This window comes from Phalacrocorax aristotelis, chromosome 15, assembly GCF_949628215.1.
Source record: "Phalacrocorax aristotelis chromosome 15, bGulAri2.1, whole genome shotgun sequence".
Taxonomy (NCBI): domain Eukaryota; kingdom Metazoa; phylum Chordata; class Aves; order Suliformes; family Phalacrocoracidae; genus Phalacrocorax; species Phalacrocorax aristotelis.
The window spans coordinates 2082859-2095190 of NC_134290.1; the positions used below are offsets into that span (position 1 = coordinate 2082859).

The following is a 12332-nucleotide window of genomic DNA, read 5'->3' on the forward strand; positions in this document are numbered from 1 at the left end:
TTGGCAAAGAAACCCGTGGCCTGCCCTTCCCTCCTGCGGCCGCGGCCGCGGCCGCGGCCCCGGCCCCTCGGCGGCAGGCCGACCGCACGGACAGACCGCCAACCCGACGGTTAAAACCGTTAATCGGGGCGGCGGGGGGGCAGGGCGACGCACAGCTGACGTCCCCAGGGGGCCTCAGCCGCGCCTCTCGGGAGGCAGCGCCTCGTGACGACCGCGCTTCCGCCAGACCGGCCTCGGGATTGGCTGGGACGGCGGCGCTTGGTGCGCGTCATCGGAAGTGATGGTCGCCGGGTTACGCCCTTCGCTCCGTTCAAACTTGGATGGCGGTAAAGTGAGGTGGGTTGGAGGGGGATTCGGTGCGGCTCCGCTAACCACTAGTCCCATTAAGGCCGCCGTTTGGGGGGGGCTCTGCCCCCTCCGGGTTTGTTTTCCGCCGACAGCCCTTCCCTCTCCGCTCCTTTCCCCGAACATTAAACACAGTCATTGCTGTTACGCTGCGGCTGCGTTCGAGCTTCCTAACTTTAATAAACTGCGGCTCTGAGGGAACGCAAACGTTGCTTCAGTTCTGCCCCTCTCATCCCCCCTTTTTAAGTGCGTCTGCTTGAAAGTCTCTCTTCTCTTTTTCAGGTGATCTTTTCTACAAGATAATACGTAAAGATGTTGAAATTTAAATGCGGTGCCCGAAATCCAGTAGAGGCAGGACCGACGGAGTCCATCGCCAGCCGAATCTCTCGGCTAAATCTTCTCTTTCAGGTGAAGAGCACCTGGCATGGGTTTACCTGTCTCGGTTTCATCCGTCTCCATACCCAGCGTATCAAAATACAGTTTTGCTTGTTGGTGTGGGCACTCCAAGCATGCCTCTGTGGGTCTTTGGAGGGAGGGGTAAAAGAAGGGGTAACTTGTTGAAGTTCAAAGCGTGTATCTGGTTTGCACAATGGTCTGTGGATACTAGCTGGTCTTACGTTTATGCGTATCGGTTAATGTTCTAGCCTGAGTGGATTTTCCCACATAAAGATGGAATATTCTGTGTTCTGTAATCTGCAGTTTTTTCATGGGTGATGTAACTGAGGGTTTGCCATGAGATGGATTTACCGAGCCAGCTGCTAGTTGATTATCTGAGCTTCAGCAGCTTTTCCTTCTAGAGCTAATATTGAAACTGATTGCTTAAACTGTACCATGAAAAAACCATGTAGTACAATGTCAAGAATAAAGCCAGTCAGATCAGAATCACCGGTAGGATGTAGATAGTTTCAAGAAAGCTGTGATTTGAACTTTAACAATCTTTAGAGGATTGCTTTGTCTAAAAGTAAAATACCTGTAACAGCCATTAGAGATAGACATAGCAAATTGATGTATTTACATCACACTTCTGCATCATTTGTCTAATTTCTGAGATAGTGATTTTTAAATGGGTAATGTATAATCTGCTCCATACATATGTTATTGGTTTGAGGGTTTTCATTGTTGTCTGAGACTCCATCTGCTGTTGCTTCTTTTTTTTTTTCTAGGGGAAGCCGTTCTTTGTGACTCAACAGCAGATGTCTCCTCTCTCCCGGGAAGGCATCCTTGATTCTTTATTTGTTCTTTTTGAAGAATGCAGAAACCCTGCTTTAATGAAAATTAAACATGTTGGCAACTTTGTCAAGAAGTGTAAGTTTGTTTAGACTAATTTCCAGGTGTCATTTTAAAAGGTGGTGCTTAAGAATCGGAATGTTTAAATAATGCTTCAGTTGCTTTGATTCGTTAATGACTGTAACCCAGGACTTTGAGCATCAGACATTTTGTGGACAACCCAATGTTGCAAAGGGGACCTTGGCAATCTTAGCTGGGCTTTGTTCAGGTCCAAAAAGGTCAAATGCAAGTGGCTTTTGAAGTGCTGTGACTCAAATGGGCACCCTTCTTAGTCTGTACTGTATTTCTGGTTGAGGAGGTACTGTCTTTAAAAGTGTCTGAGTACTGTGTACAGCAAAGCTCCAAGCCTGCACAATAGAAGGAATGCAGATGTTGAGAGCAGGACAGTGACTAGAGGTACGAGGGAAAAAATATGTAGAAAGGAACTTGGTAATACTGGTCTCTTTCAGCCAGAAGTAATGTTTTCGATTCCATGTGTTATCTGAGTTTTGCAGGTGTAGCTTGTAAATAGTAATTCTGTGCTTCAGAAATATAACTTCTGATAGAGTAAATATTTTACTGATGGTGTGCTCGGATTCTTTGCGGGTGGGGGGAAAGGCTCATCAATTTTTCTACTGAGAGACTCTAGAAAGCTGTTTGGTTAGAAGTAACTTACCATGCCCCCTACGATAGCTCCATCCAACAGTTTCTAGATACTATTAGCAGAGAGTAATTTTCTGCTAGTCTGAAGAATTTTTAGAACAATCTACAGAGAGCAACTGATTTTCACAGTGCATGCTGGTTGAAGCTAGTCAAAGCAAAACTTGAACTGAATATCTGAAATGTCACGTCTACGGTTATTTGTTAGACAATAGACTAGTGCCTCCCACAGGCAGAGGAGAAAACCTTGCCACTTGACTTGTAGAACTCACGGCTGGGTGAAGCCCTCATATTTAGAGAATACACTTTGTATTGTAAAGGTTGGTTGGAAAGAAATTAGAAACAAAAGATGCTCTCAGCCTATGATGTTATGAATGGGGCAGAATTATGGTTGCTATGGGAACTGTCTTAACATTTCCTGATTCTTTTGTATGTACCATATTTCAGTCTTAACTATGAATTAATATAGTCTTTTTCTAGTTCTTATGCATACTGGTTTTTTAAGAAGCATATTCTGGAATGATTTAACATTTCTTAAGAGTCTGGAACTAAATTTTTTTTTGTTCCATTTTATTCCCCATTTATGTTGTCGCGTTCATTATGAAATGCCAGTTGGCTAATGTAAAAATAAGTGTTTTATTTTCATAGATGCAGAGACTATAGCTGAATTAAGGGAACTGCAACCCAGCGTGAAGGATTTTGAAGTAAAGAGTGTGGTTGGCTGTGGTCACTTTGCAGATGTAAAAGTAGTAAGGGAGAAGGTTACTGGTGATGTATACGCTATGAAGGTGATGAGCAAGGAGTCCTTGTTGGCGCAGGAGCACGTACGTATATTTTTCTGTTGTGACAGTAGAACGATAATGTACAATTTATTGAACTTCACCTTTTTGACACCACTATTAGAATTAAGTTAAAAATGTATCTTGAGAAGGATCATGCTACATTTCAGTGAAGTAATAGATTTGTGTGTAGTTTTGCTGCGTTTAAAAGCCGTTGTCTTAGACCATGAATCTATTGGGTGAGGTGCCATCCAAAACAAAAAAAGGCCCTTGTCTCAAGGTGCTTACCATCTAACTGCAAGACAGCTAAAAAAAGATGAAGAAAATACTGTATTGGTATTGATCAGCTTGATGGTGGCTTGAATTTTTAGGCAATCTATTCATTAAGGGTTTTGTTTTAAAGAGCGACATAGAATGTCAAGAGTGGGTGTGAAGGCAAACTGTGGTGACTGGATTTTTATGGAGAGCCTCTCACTAGCTTGAGAAATGTGTTACTTGAAAACTTAAAAAAGGGATAATGGAGGTTGTTATCATAGTTTGGTGAGAAACAGAAGTTACTCTTTCACTGACGTGAGATGATAAGTAGGACACAGATACTCCATGAAAGACCTTGTGAATTTATACAGCAATATCTGCATCAGTTGTTCCCAATACTTGGTGCAGCTGGGTTGCTCCTGAGATCCCTCAGCATTGTTTGTGGCTACCAGAAGTGAAGTTAAACTAAAATTACTCTTGCTATGGCATAGGTTGACAAGAAAGCAAGGTATGATACTACCCTCAATAGGACACTTGCTTGGTCTTGTTGAGTGTGGGTCTGTGAAAGTAGGGAATGTCGATCTAAATGCACTAGCAGTATCTCTCTAGTAAAATTAATTTGTTGATGTCTGGCTGCACATCTAAATAATTAAATAGTTGATACAGGATGTTTTCAAGAAAACCTTGTATTTTAGTAGTGTACAATGAATTTATTACTGAATTAGCTGTAAGTTGCTACCCCATAATTGCTCTGGCTTCTATTTTGCTTGTCTGATTCTTTTGAGATTAGTTTCATTAGGGCCAGTCCAGATGAGGTCAACCAAGATTGCACTCCAGACTGGTATATGCTTCACCAGTTCGGAAGGGGAGCTGGCCTTTGTTGCAGGGACTATTCAGCTGAAAGCAAGCTAGACAACAGAAGGTGGGAGGGGAATCAAAAACACAAAGGAGTGAAACTGCTTTTCTTTAAAGGTGCACATCACAAGGAAGCAGCATTTAATATTTTCTGTGCAATTTTTTTTGTGATGTGCGCTTTTGGCACAGACTCAGATCTTCCTAAAACTTGGGGACTCTAATGTATTCTAGCTCATTTTCATCATGATATAACTGAGCGCTTCCTTTTTTTGTAGGTGTCATTTTTTGAAGAAGAGCGCAGTATATTATCTCAGGGCACCAGCCCGTGGATTCCACAGTTACAATATGCATTTCAAGACAGGAAAAATCTCTACTTGGTAATGCCTAGTGTTTGTTTCTTTTCTCCTCTATTGAATGCTATTTCCATGGTTAAGTTGAAGAACAATGTGACAGTTGAAATGTGCTCATTTTCTGTAAATTTTCCTGCATTATATAACAACTGCTTTATATGTAATATGGAGGAGTTGAATGGTGTGTCTTTTGTATATATGGACTTTATCTGTTCTTTAAAATTTTATGTAGGTTATGGAGTATCAGCCTGGAGGGGACTTACTGTCACTCTTAAACCGATATGAGGACCAGCTAGATGAGAGTATGGTGCAGTTTTATCTCGCAGAGTTGGTTTTAGCCATTCACAGTGTCCATCAGATGGGTTACGTACACCGGTAGGTAAAGATTGCTTTGCACTGCACATAATATTTGATCAGTATCATTCCAGAAAAAGTGTTCTGGAACGATGCATTCTTGATTTTTTGCTTTTTTTTTTTTAATAATCCGTCCTCTTTCAGGATGGTATTTCACATGCTGTATCAGGAGAGAAAACTAGAAAATTAATCAGACTCCAACTATAATTGTAGCTAAAGGCGTTAACTTTGATGTAAAGTTCAAATTAATATCAAGGAAGGATTGTTACATATATTTTCTGAAGGCTTAGTAATAAGAAGCCTCAATGTTGCACTATAAAAAATTAAAATCTTTTCCAGAGATTGTTGCTTTTAGCACCAAGTAGTATGGGAACCAAGTGTAGTTGTTAAAGCTTGTGTGCTGGTTGGCGAACAGGGCAGTATAGGATGTTGGAGTAGTTAAATATCACAGAGTTTTCTAAAGATTATATCGTTCCTTGAAGGCTGTTACTGCACGTGTTTTCAAATCATGTTGGTGTTTAATAAATGTTTTCCATTCTGAGGTTTTGGAAATGTTATGAAGTATTTTATGTTCCAAGCAGCTGCAGTTGCTGCACTTAGAGCACAAGCTGTGCCTTTCTAATGTGGGGTAGCTGCCTGGATTTGAAAGATGTACAGCGTAAGTTCTGAGGAAGTTTGGGAAGAAAGCTACATAATACTTCACTGGAACTCAGTTAGAAGGTAGTCAAGGTGCGAAACCACCTTCTCTTTTCACCTTCTATCAATAATTATTAACTCTCCATGAAATAAGGAAAACTTTACTACTTTCATATTTGTTTGGAAACAGAAAAGCAGTTGGAAATAAGACACCCACTTGTTAAGGTTTTATGCAACTGAGCACAGGGTTGAGTGTAGCTGAAAAGGCATATCCTGTTACCTAGATGTGACAGTGGGGAATGGTATGGGAAGGTAATAATTGCTTTTTTCTTGCTTACAGAGATGTCAAACCAGAGAATGTTCTTATTGACCGAACAGGACACATTAAACTGGTGGACTTTGGGTCAGCTGCCAAAATGACAGTGAACAAAACGGTAATAATGTGGATTTAAAATGGCTTGTTTGGATAGTCCAGTCAAAAAAGGAAAACTAACTATATCTGTTCCTTGATTACACCTTGTGCTTCTGCCTTTCTTGTCTGATATGGAGTCTGTTCACAGTGATATTTTTCCATTTGTGAATGGCTTTTCAAACATGAGCTCCAGTATCTTTTGCAGCTCTCAGCAGATATATATTTGGTTATTAAAATTTTAATATGCCAGTAAGGTAAAGGCAAGTCGACTTTCTTATCGTGCTGCACTGCAATGTGAAATCGTACTTCTAGAGACTCTTACAACTGTTCGGTGCTGCGTTTAAAGAAGGACATGGTTTTATAATTGTTCATAATTGGAATGAAAGTTGTGTTTGTTGTAACTAAGGTGGCACAGTTTTGAAGTCGGGGAGCTCTTGGTTGGAGAGAGTCACATTCCAGTGTTCTGAGCGTTACTCACCAGAAAGCACTATATTCAAAGCTGTGAATTGGTTGAGGTTTTTTGTAAGTTGCTTGTAAATTTAGGTAACTGAATACAATTTCAAGCGATAATTTGAAATTAAAATATATCTAAGCAAGAAGTTCTATACCAGATTCCTGTCTTGTTTTACAATTTTGATTTTTTTCTTGTAGCATTTTCTTCCTATCGTCACTCTTAGCGTTCTCTTCCCTGTTCTTCCCTTCTCAGTGCTTCTCTGCATTGCATTTTTCTCTTAAACTTGTCTTCACTTTATCTTTTCAGTCATTTTCAGGTGTTTGTGTTAGTTTGCCAGCCGTTTTGTTTCATTCTTTATGCCACTCGGTGCAAAAATGATTGCAGTTTTGGCTTCTGAATTATGTTTTCTGAGCACTCCAGAAATTCAAATACTAGTACTTTTGCTGGTCATGAACATAAGGTAAAAAGGTAGGGATGACACAGAATGCAACAAGGCAGGGAATATTTATGTCTAAATTTGACACGCTGAAATTTCAGCTACGATGTCCCTAGTTGAAGCAGTGCAAACTGCTGAAAACATCAGTGTTCAGTAATCCTGTGCTTTTTAGAATGCCACTTTCCTACTGAAGCTGTTTGTAGTTTCTAGTAACAGTTAGCTCTGATAATTTGACTTTTTTTTATACCAAATAGCTTGCTTTCTGTTTGTTTATCAGCAGTTTTCTTAACCTTGCACTTTTTTGCTTAACAGCCTTGCTTAAAATTACTGACTTAAAATTCACTTGGAGGGCTGAAAATTGTGTCTCATTTAAAAAAAAAAAAAGAAGAAGAAAAGAAAAAAGATTTGTGTTATTACCAAGATCATAATGAACAGAAAGTGCTGTAATTTCACTTGGTACATCTTTGTGTCTAGGTAAATGCCAACCTACCTGTTGGCACACCTGACTACATGGCACCAGAAATGCTGACGGGGTTGAATGGGGACGGCAAAGCTTCTTATGGTGCAGAATGTGACTGGTGGTCCCTAGGAGTCATTGCGTATGAAATGATTTATGGAAGGACTCCATTCACTGAAGGGACTTCAGCAAAAACTTTCAATAACATCATGAACTTCCAGGTAGAAACAGCTCCTTCCATGTTCTTGGGTAAAAAGGCTGTAACTAAAAATCGTGCTTTTAGAGTTGAAAAGAGAAGCTTATGGGTGTCTTTTACTTTGTGATGTTCATCAAATATCTAGAATATATGCTTTATGGTGTTTTTATATGTCTCCATATTGTAGATATCAAGGTATTTTTTGTAACAGGTGTTTAAAAATAACCATCTGCAATGCATGAAATAGAGATTTAGCTGTCCATCTTAGGCACTATAATTGCAGCATCTCCAAAATAATCTAGAAAAGGGATTGAAAGGATGACTTGTGGATTGATAAAGTTCCTGAATCTTACTAAGTGTTTCTGGATAGTAAAGACAAAGGCTAGCTGTGAAGAGCTGCAGAAAGGCCTGAGGATATTGAGTGCCTGTGTGATTAAAACATCATGTGGAATTTAGTGTAAATAAATTTCAGCCAATGCATGTGAAGGGGAAAGTATTCCAACTGTACCCAGTGGTGGGCTTAAGAACAGAATCCTGATGTTATAATTTATGCAAATGTTAGTTTAGTTCTTAGTAACAGTCCAAAAAGCAGCACGTAGAATAGTAGGAGTTAGTGGGAAAGAAAAGAAAGAAAAAAAAGAAGTGTAGCTGGGAGGAAGTGGACGAAGAATGGTTGCCCATTATCTCTTCTAATATGGGAATTAGGGGCATCAAATAAAAGTAGCCAACAGTAACAATGTTACAGACAAAAAAGGATACTTCACATAGCACATTCTCATGCTGGGGAGCTCTTTGCCCTAAGTTTGCAGCTACTGAATGTTTATATGCGTTCAAGGAGTGACTAGAAAAATTCATAGAAGAATCCGTTGAGATCTGGCAAACACACAGGCGTCGTCCCTGGTTCAGAAAATCTTAAGCCACAAATCCTTGGAAGTTTGGGAGAGTTTTCTGGGAAGTGTCTTGTTTTACTCTTCCATTTGTGTATGCCGTTGGCCATTGTTCAGCACAAGGTGGTGATCTGGGTCTCGCATTTGTCTGATCGGGTAGGATTGTTCCTGTGTTCCTACGTTTACTGCAGGGAATGCAGAGAGAAGCCTGTTTGGAAAAAATGCACAATACTTTGTGTGCTATAAATATTTATCCTTTGTGCCTGACATATCTCAGAATAATAAAACTTAATCTTACTGTTCTGGGAATGTTTTCCTACTGAGCAGAAATCCTTTTCTTTCTATTGCAGAGATTTCTGAAGTTCCCAGAGGATGTGAAAGTTAGTAGCGAATTTCTTGATCTGGTCCAAAGCCTGCTTTGTGGGCAGAAGGAAAGGCTGGGTTATGAGGGACTCTGCTGCCATCCATTTTTTTCTAAAATTGACTGGAATAATATCCGTAACTGTAAGTAGAATAATACTGCATTTATAAACAATTTATGTCTCTCTGGGTAACATGAAAATTGGCACAGTGTGAGTAATTGCGTTTGATCTGAATAATTATCCCTAATGAAACAGGATTGTGTCCTGGAGAAGATGTTTTTAACAAAACAATTCATTTTGGTTTTTGGGTAGGATATGCTAACATCTCTGAGGTGAAAATTGTAAGGTAAGATGAAGTTTAATACAACTCTCTATGAATTTCTGATGCAATTGCCTTATTACTGCAGGCACTAGACTGGAAAATCAAAATGGTCCTTTCCATGTCTTTCCTCAGTTTAAAATGCATCAGTATGTTCTTTCAGGCATTTTCCACCTCAATTTGCTTAATTTTGGCTTAATCTTAGTATTTTTTATTGTATCTCCAGATTTTTCTGTATCATTGCTTGTGATCTGGCTTCATTTACAATTTGTTGGGTTTTTTTTAGCTCCTGTAGGTGATTAAAATGTCAGTGGTCACAGGGGCATTGGAGATTTTCCTCAAAGTTATTATGGCCAATATATGATTAATTTTTTGTCAAAAACCTGTTCATTCTACTATAATTGGAATAAAATCAGTGAACCAAATAATTTTCTGTGCAGAAAATTGTTTATAATACTATGGAAGCAACGGAATTTAGTATTTGGAAGTACTGAGGCACCAGCTCCAAGGCAAAAGCAAATACTTCACACATCATCAACGATCTTTGTCTGAGTGCCTGACTTGTGTTGGATAGTATTTTAAATTATTTGGTCTGTAAGATTATCTGGGCAAGGAACATGTCTGCCTTATATTCTTTATCAAATATGCTGTAAGAGCAATGATTGTGCTCCATTTTCCATGATAAATTGCTAAGCCAGTGCTGCTACTTTTGATGACTATCTCAGCACTTCAGCTGTCAGCTCCGCAGAATGTTTACTCACTTTTCTGTTGATTCATTAATTTTGAACTTGTGGAGCTGCTGTTCTGTTAAATTCCATTGTTTCTGCCCTTTGAGAGCCATTGAGCCTTGAGTCTTTTTCATCATTTCAGCCTGCCTTTCCCGGACTTCAGCTCACTCTGCCTTCTTTCCTCGGAACCCTGCCTAAGCCACCACTTTCTGTTTCTGAAATTTTTGTATTGCATTTCTATCATATTATCTCAGGTCTGGAAAAAAAATGGCACGTGAGCTTATGTTCTGGTGTTTCCTTGGCAATCGTCTGTCCAGTATTCACACAACTGCGCAAGTTAATTGAGTGTTTTGCCATTTCCTGTGACAATGGTGATACTGACAGACAGTCTGGTAGGCAGCCCTGATGTCATTATAATGTTGAAATAATCATTTGGGATTTTAAAAATCCCATTTCTCTTTGCAGCTGGCCGGAGGATTGCATCACTCTCTGCAATATCCGGGCCTACCTACTGTGAAGATTCATGCAGTTTTGACCCCTGACTTTGTTGTTATGTCTCGTACTTCATAAAACCCCACTGTAACTAGCACAAAACACAGCAGTCGTCTTGCTTTTAGTAGGAAATTCAATGTATCACCTAGTGCTTTGCTCTCCACAGTGGTTCTCCATTTGCTGGTTTATTCAGGGCAGTGTCGCTGTCATTCTATTCAAAACCCTTGTTGGGTTTGACCCTGGCTATCTAAAAGCTAAAAGTTTCGTTCTTATCTTGACCTCTGCTGATAGTGGTGTTTAACTGGAGCCTGAGAAAACTAGGAATCTAGTGAGTGCTGGAAGAGGTCACAGGATTTAGATTAAAAACCTCACACCCTCAAGTTAATCTGGTGAAAGATTTTTGGGGGTATGAAATGTTGAACTCGATGATCTTAAAGGTCTCTCCCAACCTACATGATTCTATAATTCTGTCATTGTTAAATAAATTCTGTGTCAGCACAGTCAGACTTCCCTCTAGTCTATAAAAGTAATGATGTTATTTCTGTTTTGGACTGAGAAAGGTAGGGAAAAAATTGGTACCTTTGCCTTGCAGGTATTTAAATTATCACGCTGGGAACTACAGGGTAACTATTCTTAATGCATCAATTTTGGTCAAGAACGTGTCATTAACGGGTTTTTCAATGTTACATTTTGTTGTTATGGTAACTTATGAAACACTTGACTTTTCAGTAAACCCCTTCCGAAAGAACAGTTGCCTCTAAAAAAGTTCCCAACTTTTGTGTGTTCAAGTAGCACGTGTCTCTAGAACTAGCTCTTAAGTTACAGAAACAGAATCCCATGATTAAACCTAAGGTCAGGTTTAACTGACTCTGTTAGTTAAACAGAACAGGGAAATTTCCCCTTCCTTGGCGTATTGCGCTGAAACATATTTATAGGTTTTGCTCTCTGTATTTGTTGATTTCTGCTATTTAATGACTATGAAGGCTTCTAAAAAACCCCCCCAAAACTGGACACCTCCACCCCCACTCCCCAAACCAAAGAAAACAAAACACAACTTTTGAGATTGTGTTGATTTACTTGACAGAATTTTCTGAAAATATTTTTGGAATTTATTTACGTAGAATGAACATATTTCTGTCTGTGTTTCAGATAAATGATCAGGATTTTAACTGGAAAGTTGATAACAGAACCATCTGAGTACTCGATAAGTATCAAAAATCAGGCATAGACAATGGGGGTGACATACCTGAGTTATCAGCAACAAGGTTGCATTCTATGTATTTTGGGGATTTTGTTAATCACCTCTTGTTATTTGAAATCCATAAATTACACCGACTGTGTAATTTGGAACCAAAAATCTGCCTGCTGAAGGCTAGCTGAGAAATGGCCAGAAGACACTTATTGTCGTCATCTAAGCGATATATATGTATAGCATAAAGAATCTTTCATTTTAAGACTGTTTCATAACTGCAGTCCAAGAGGTTTTGAAAATGGGATGGCGTATTTGGACTTGCATGAGGAAACTATGTATATGAGAAGAAAAGAATTAACATCTTGTGCAAACAGAAGAACTTGCGAAAGTTTTGAAGACTAATCTTTAGGCTGTCGTCTTCTATTAAACAGGCAGGAAGGCAAATCTCATTGTTCGTAAGTCCAAGACTCTCCTTATCCTTATGACCCCAAAGCTGCCATTCAGTATGTTAACAGTTAAGCACATTGTGATGTTTCATTTAAATGCTTGCCTTCAGAAAAGTGTGTTGGCTTGTTTCTATAAGCGGAGATCGCTTTTGTTAACAGAAATGCATGTGTTGGATCATTGTCTTGGCAGAACACAAAAAGCGTTAAGATAATATTGTATAGATTGGTTAGAACTAGTACAGTGCCTTTTTTTAAAGTGGTCTTGGAGAAAACATCCTTAAATTACCTCACTTGGACTTCCTATTTTCTATTTTTCTTCCATACCACTTTACTCAAATAGGCCTCTTAAAACCTGAGGAAGAGGAATGCCTGACTGACTTAAAAAGGCTGTGTGGATGCTTTTCTTTAGAAAGCATATGTAGATCACCTTGTAGAGCAAGAAGAGACACAT

At 39.3% G+C, this 12332-nt stretch overlaps 1 protein-coding gene across 8 annotated transcripts in view; it reads left to right on the forward strand.

Annotated features, from left to right (window-relative positions):
- The first annotated feature begins 267 nt into the window (after positions 1–267).
- CIT (citron rho-interacting serine/threonine kinase) overlaps positions 268–12332 on the forward strand; it is a 72920-nt gene continuing 60855 nt past the window's right edge. For 7 of the 8 annotated variants that reach the window (XM_075110241.1, XM_075110245.1, XM_075110247.1 and 4 more), the window contains exons 1-9: positions 272–326; positions 628–753; positions 1509–1650; positions 2920–3095; positions 4436–4537; positions 4743–4885; positions 5841–5934; positions 7277–7480; positions 8693–8846. In XM_075110241.1, the coding sequence (XP_074966342.1) occupies positions 658–753; positions 1509–1650; positions 2920–3095; positions 4436–4537; positions 4743–4885; positions 5841–5934; positions 7277–7480; positions 8693–8846 (1111 nt within the window). In that variant the 5' untranslated portion in view covers positions 272–326; positions 628–657. Of the gene's footprint in view, positions 337–627; positions 754–1508; positions 1651–2919; positions 3096–4435; positions 4538–4742; positions 4886–5840; positions 5935–7276; positions 7481–8692; positions 8847–12332 lie in introns of all 8 variants that reach the window. The other variant, XM_075110243.1, reaches the window with a different exon arrangement.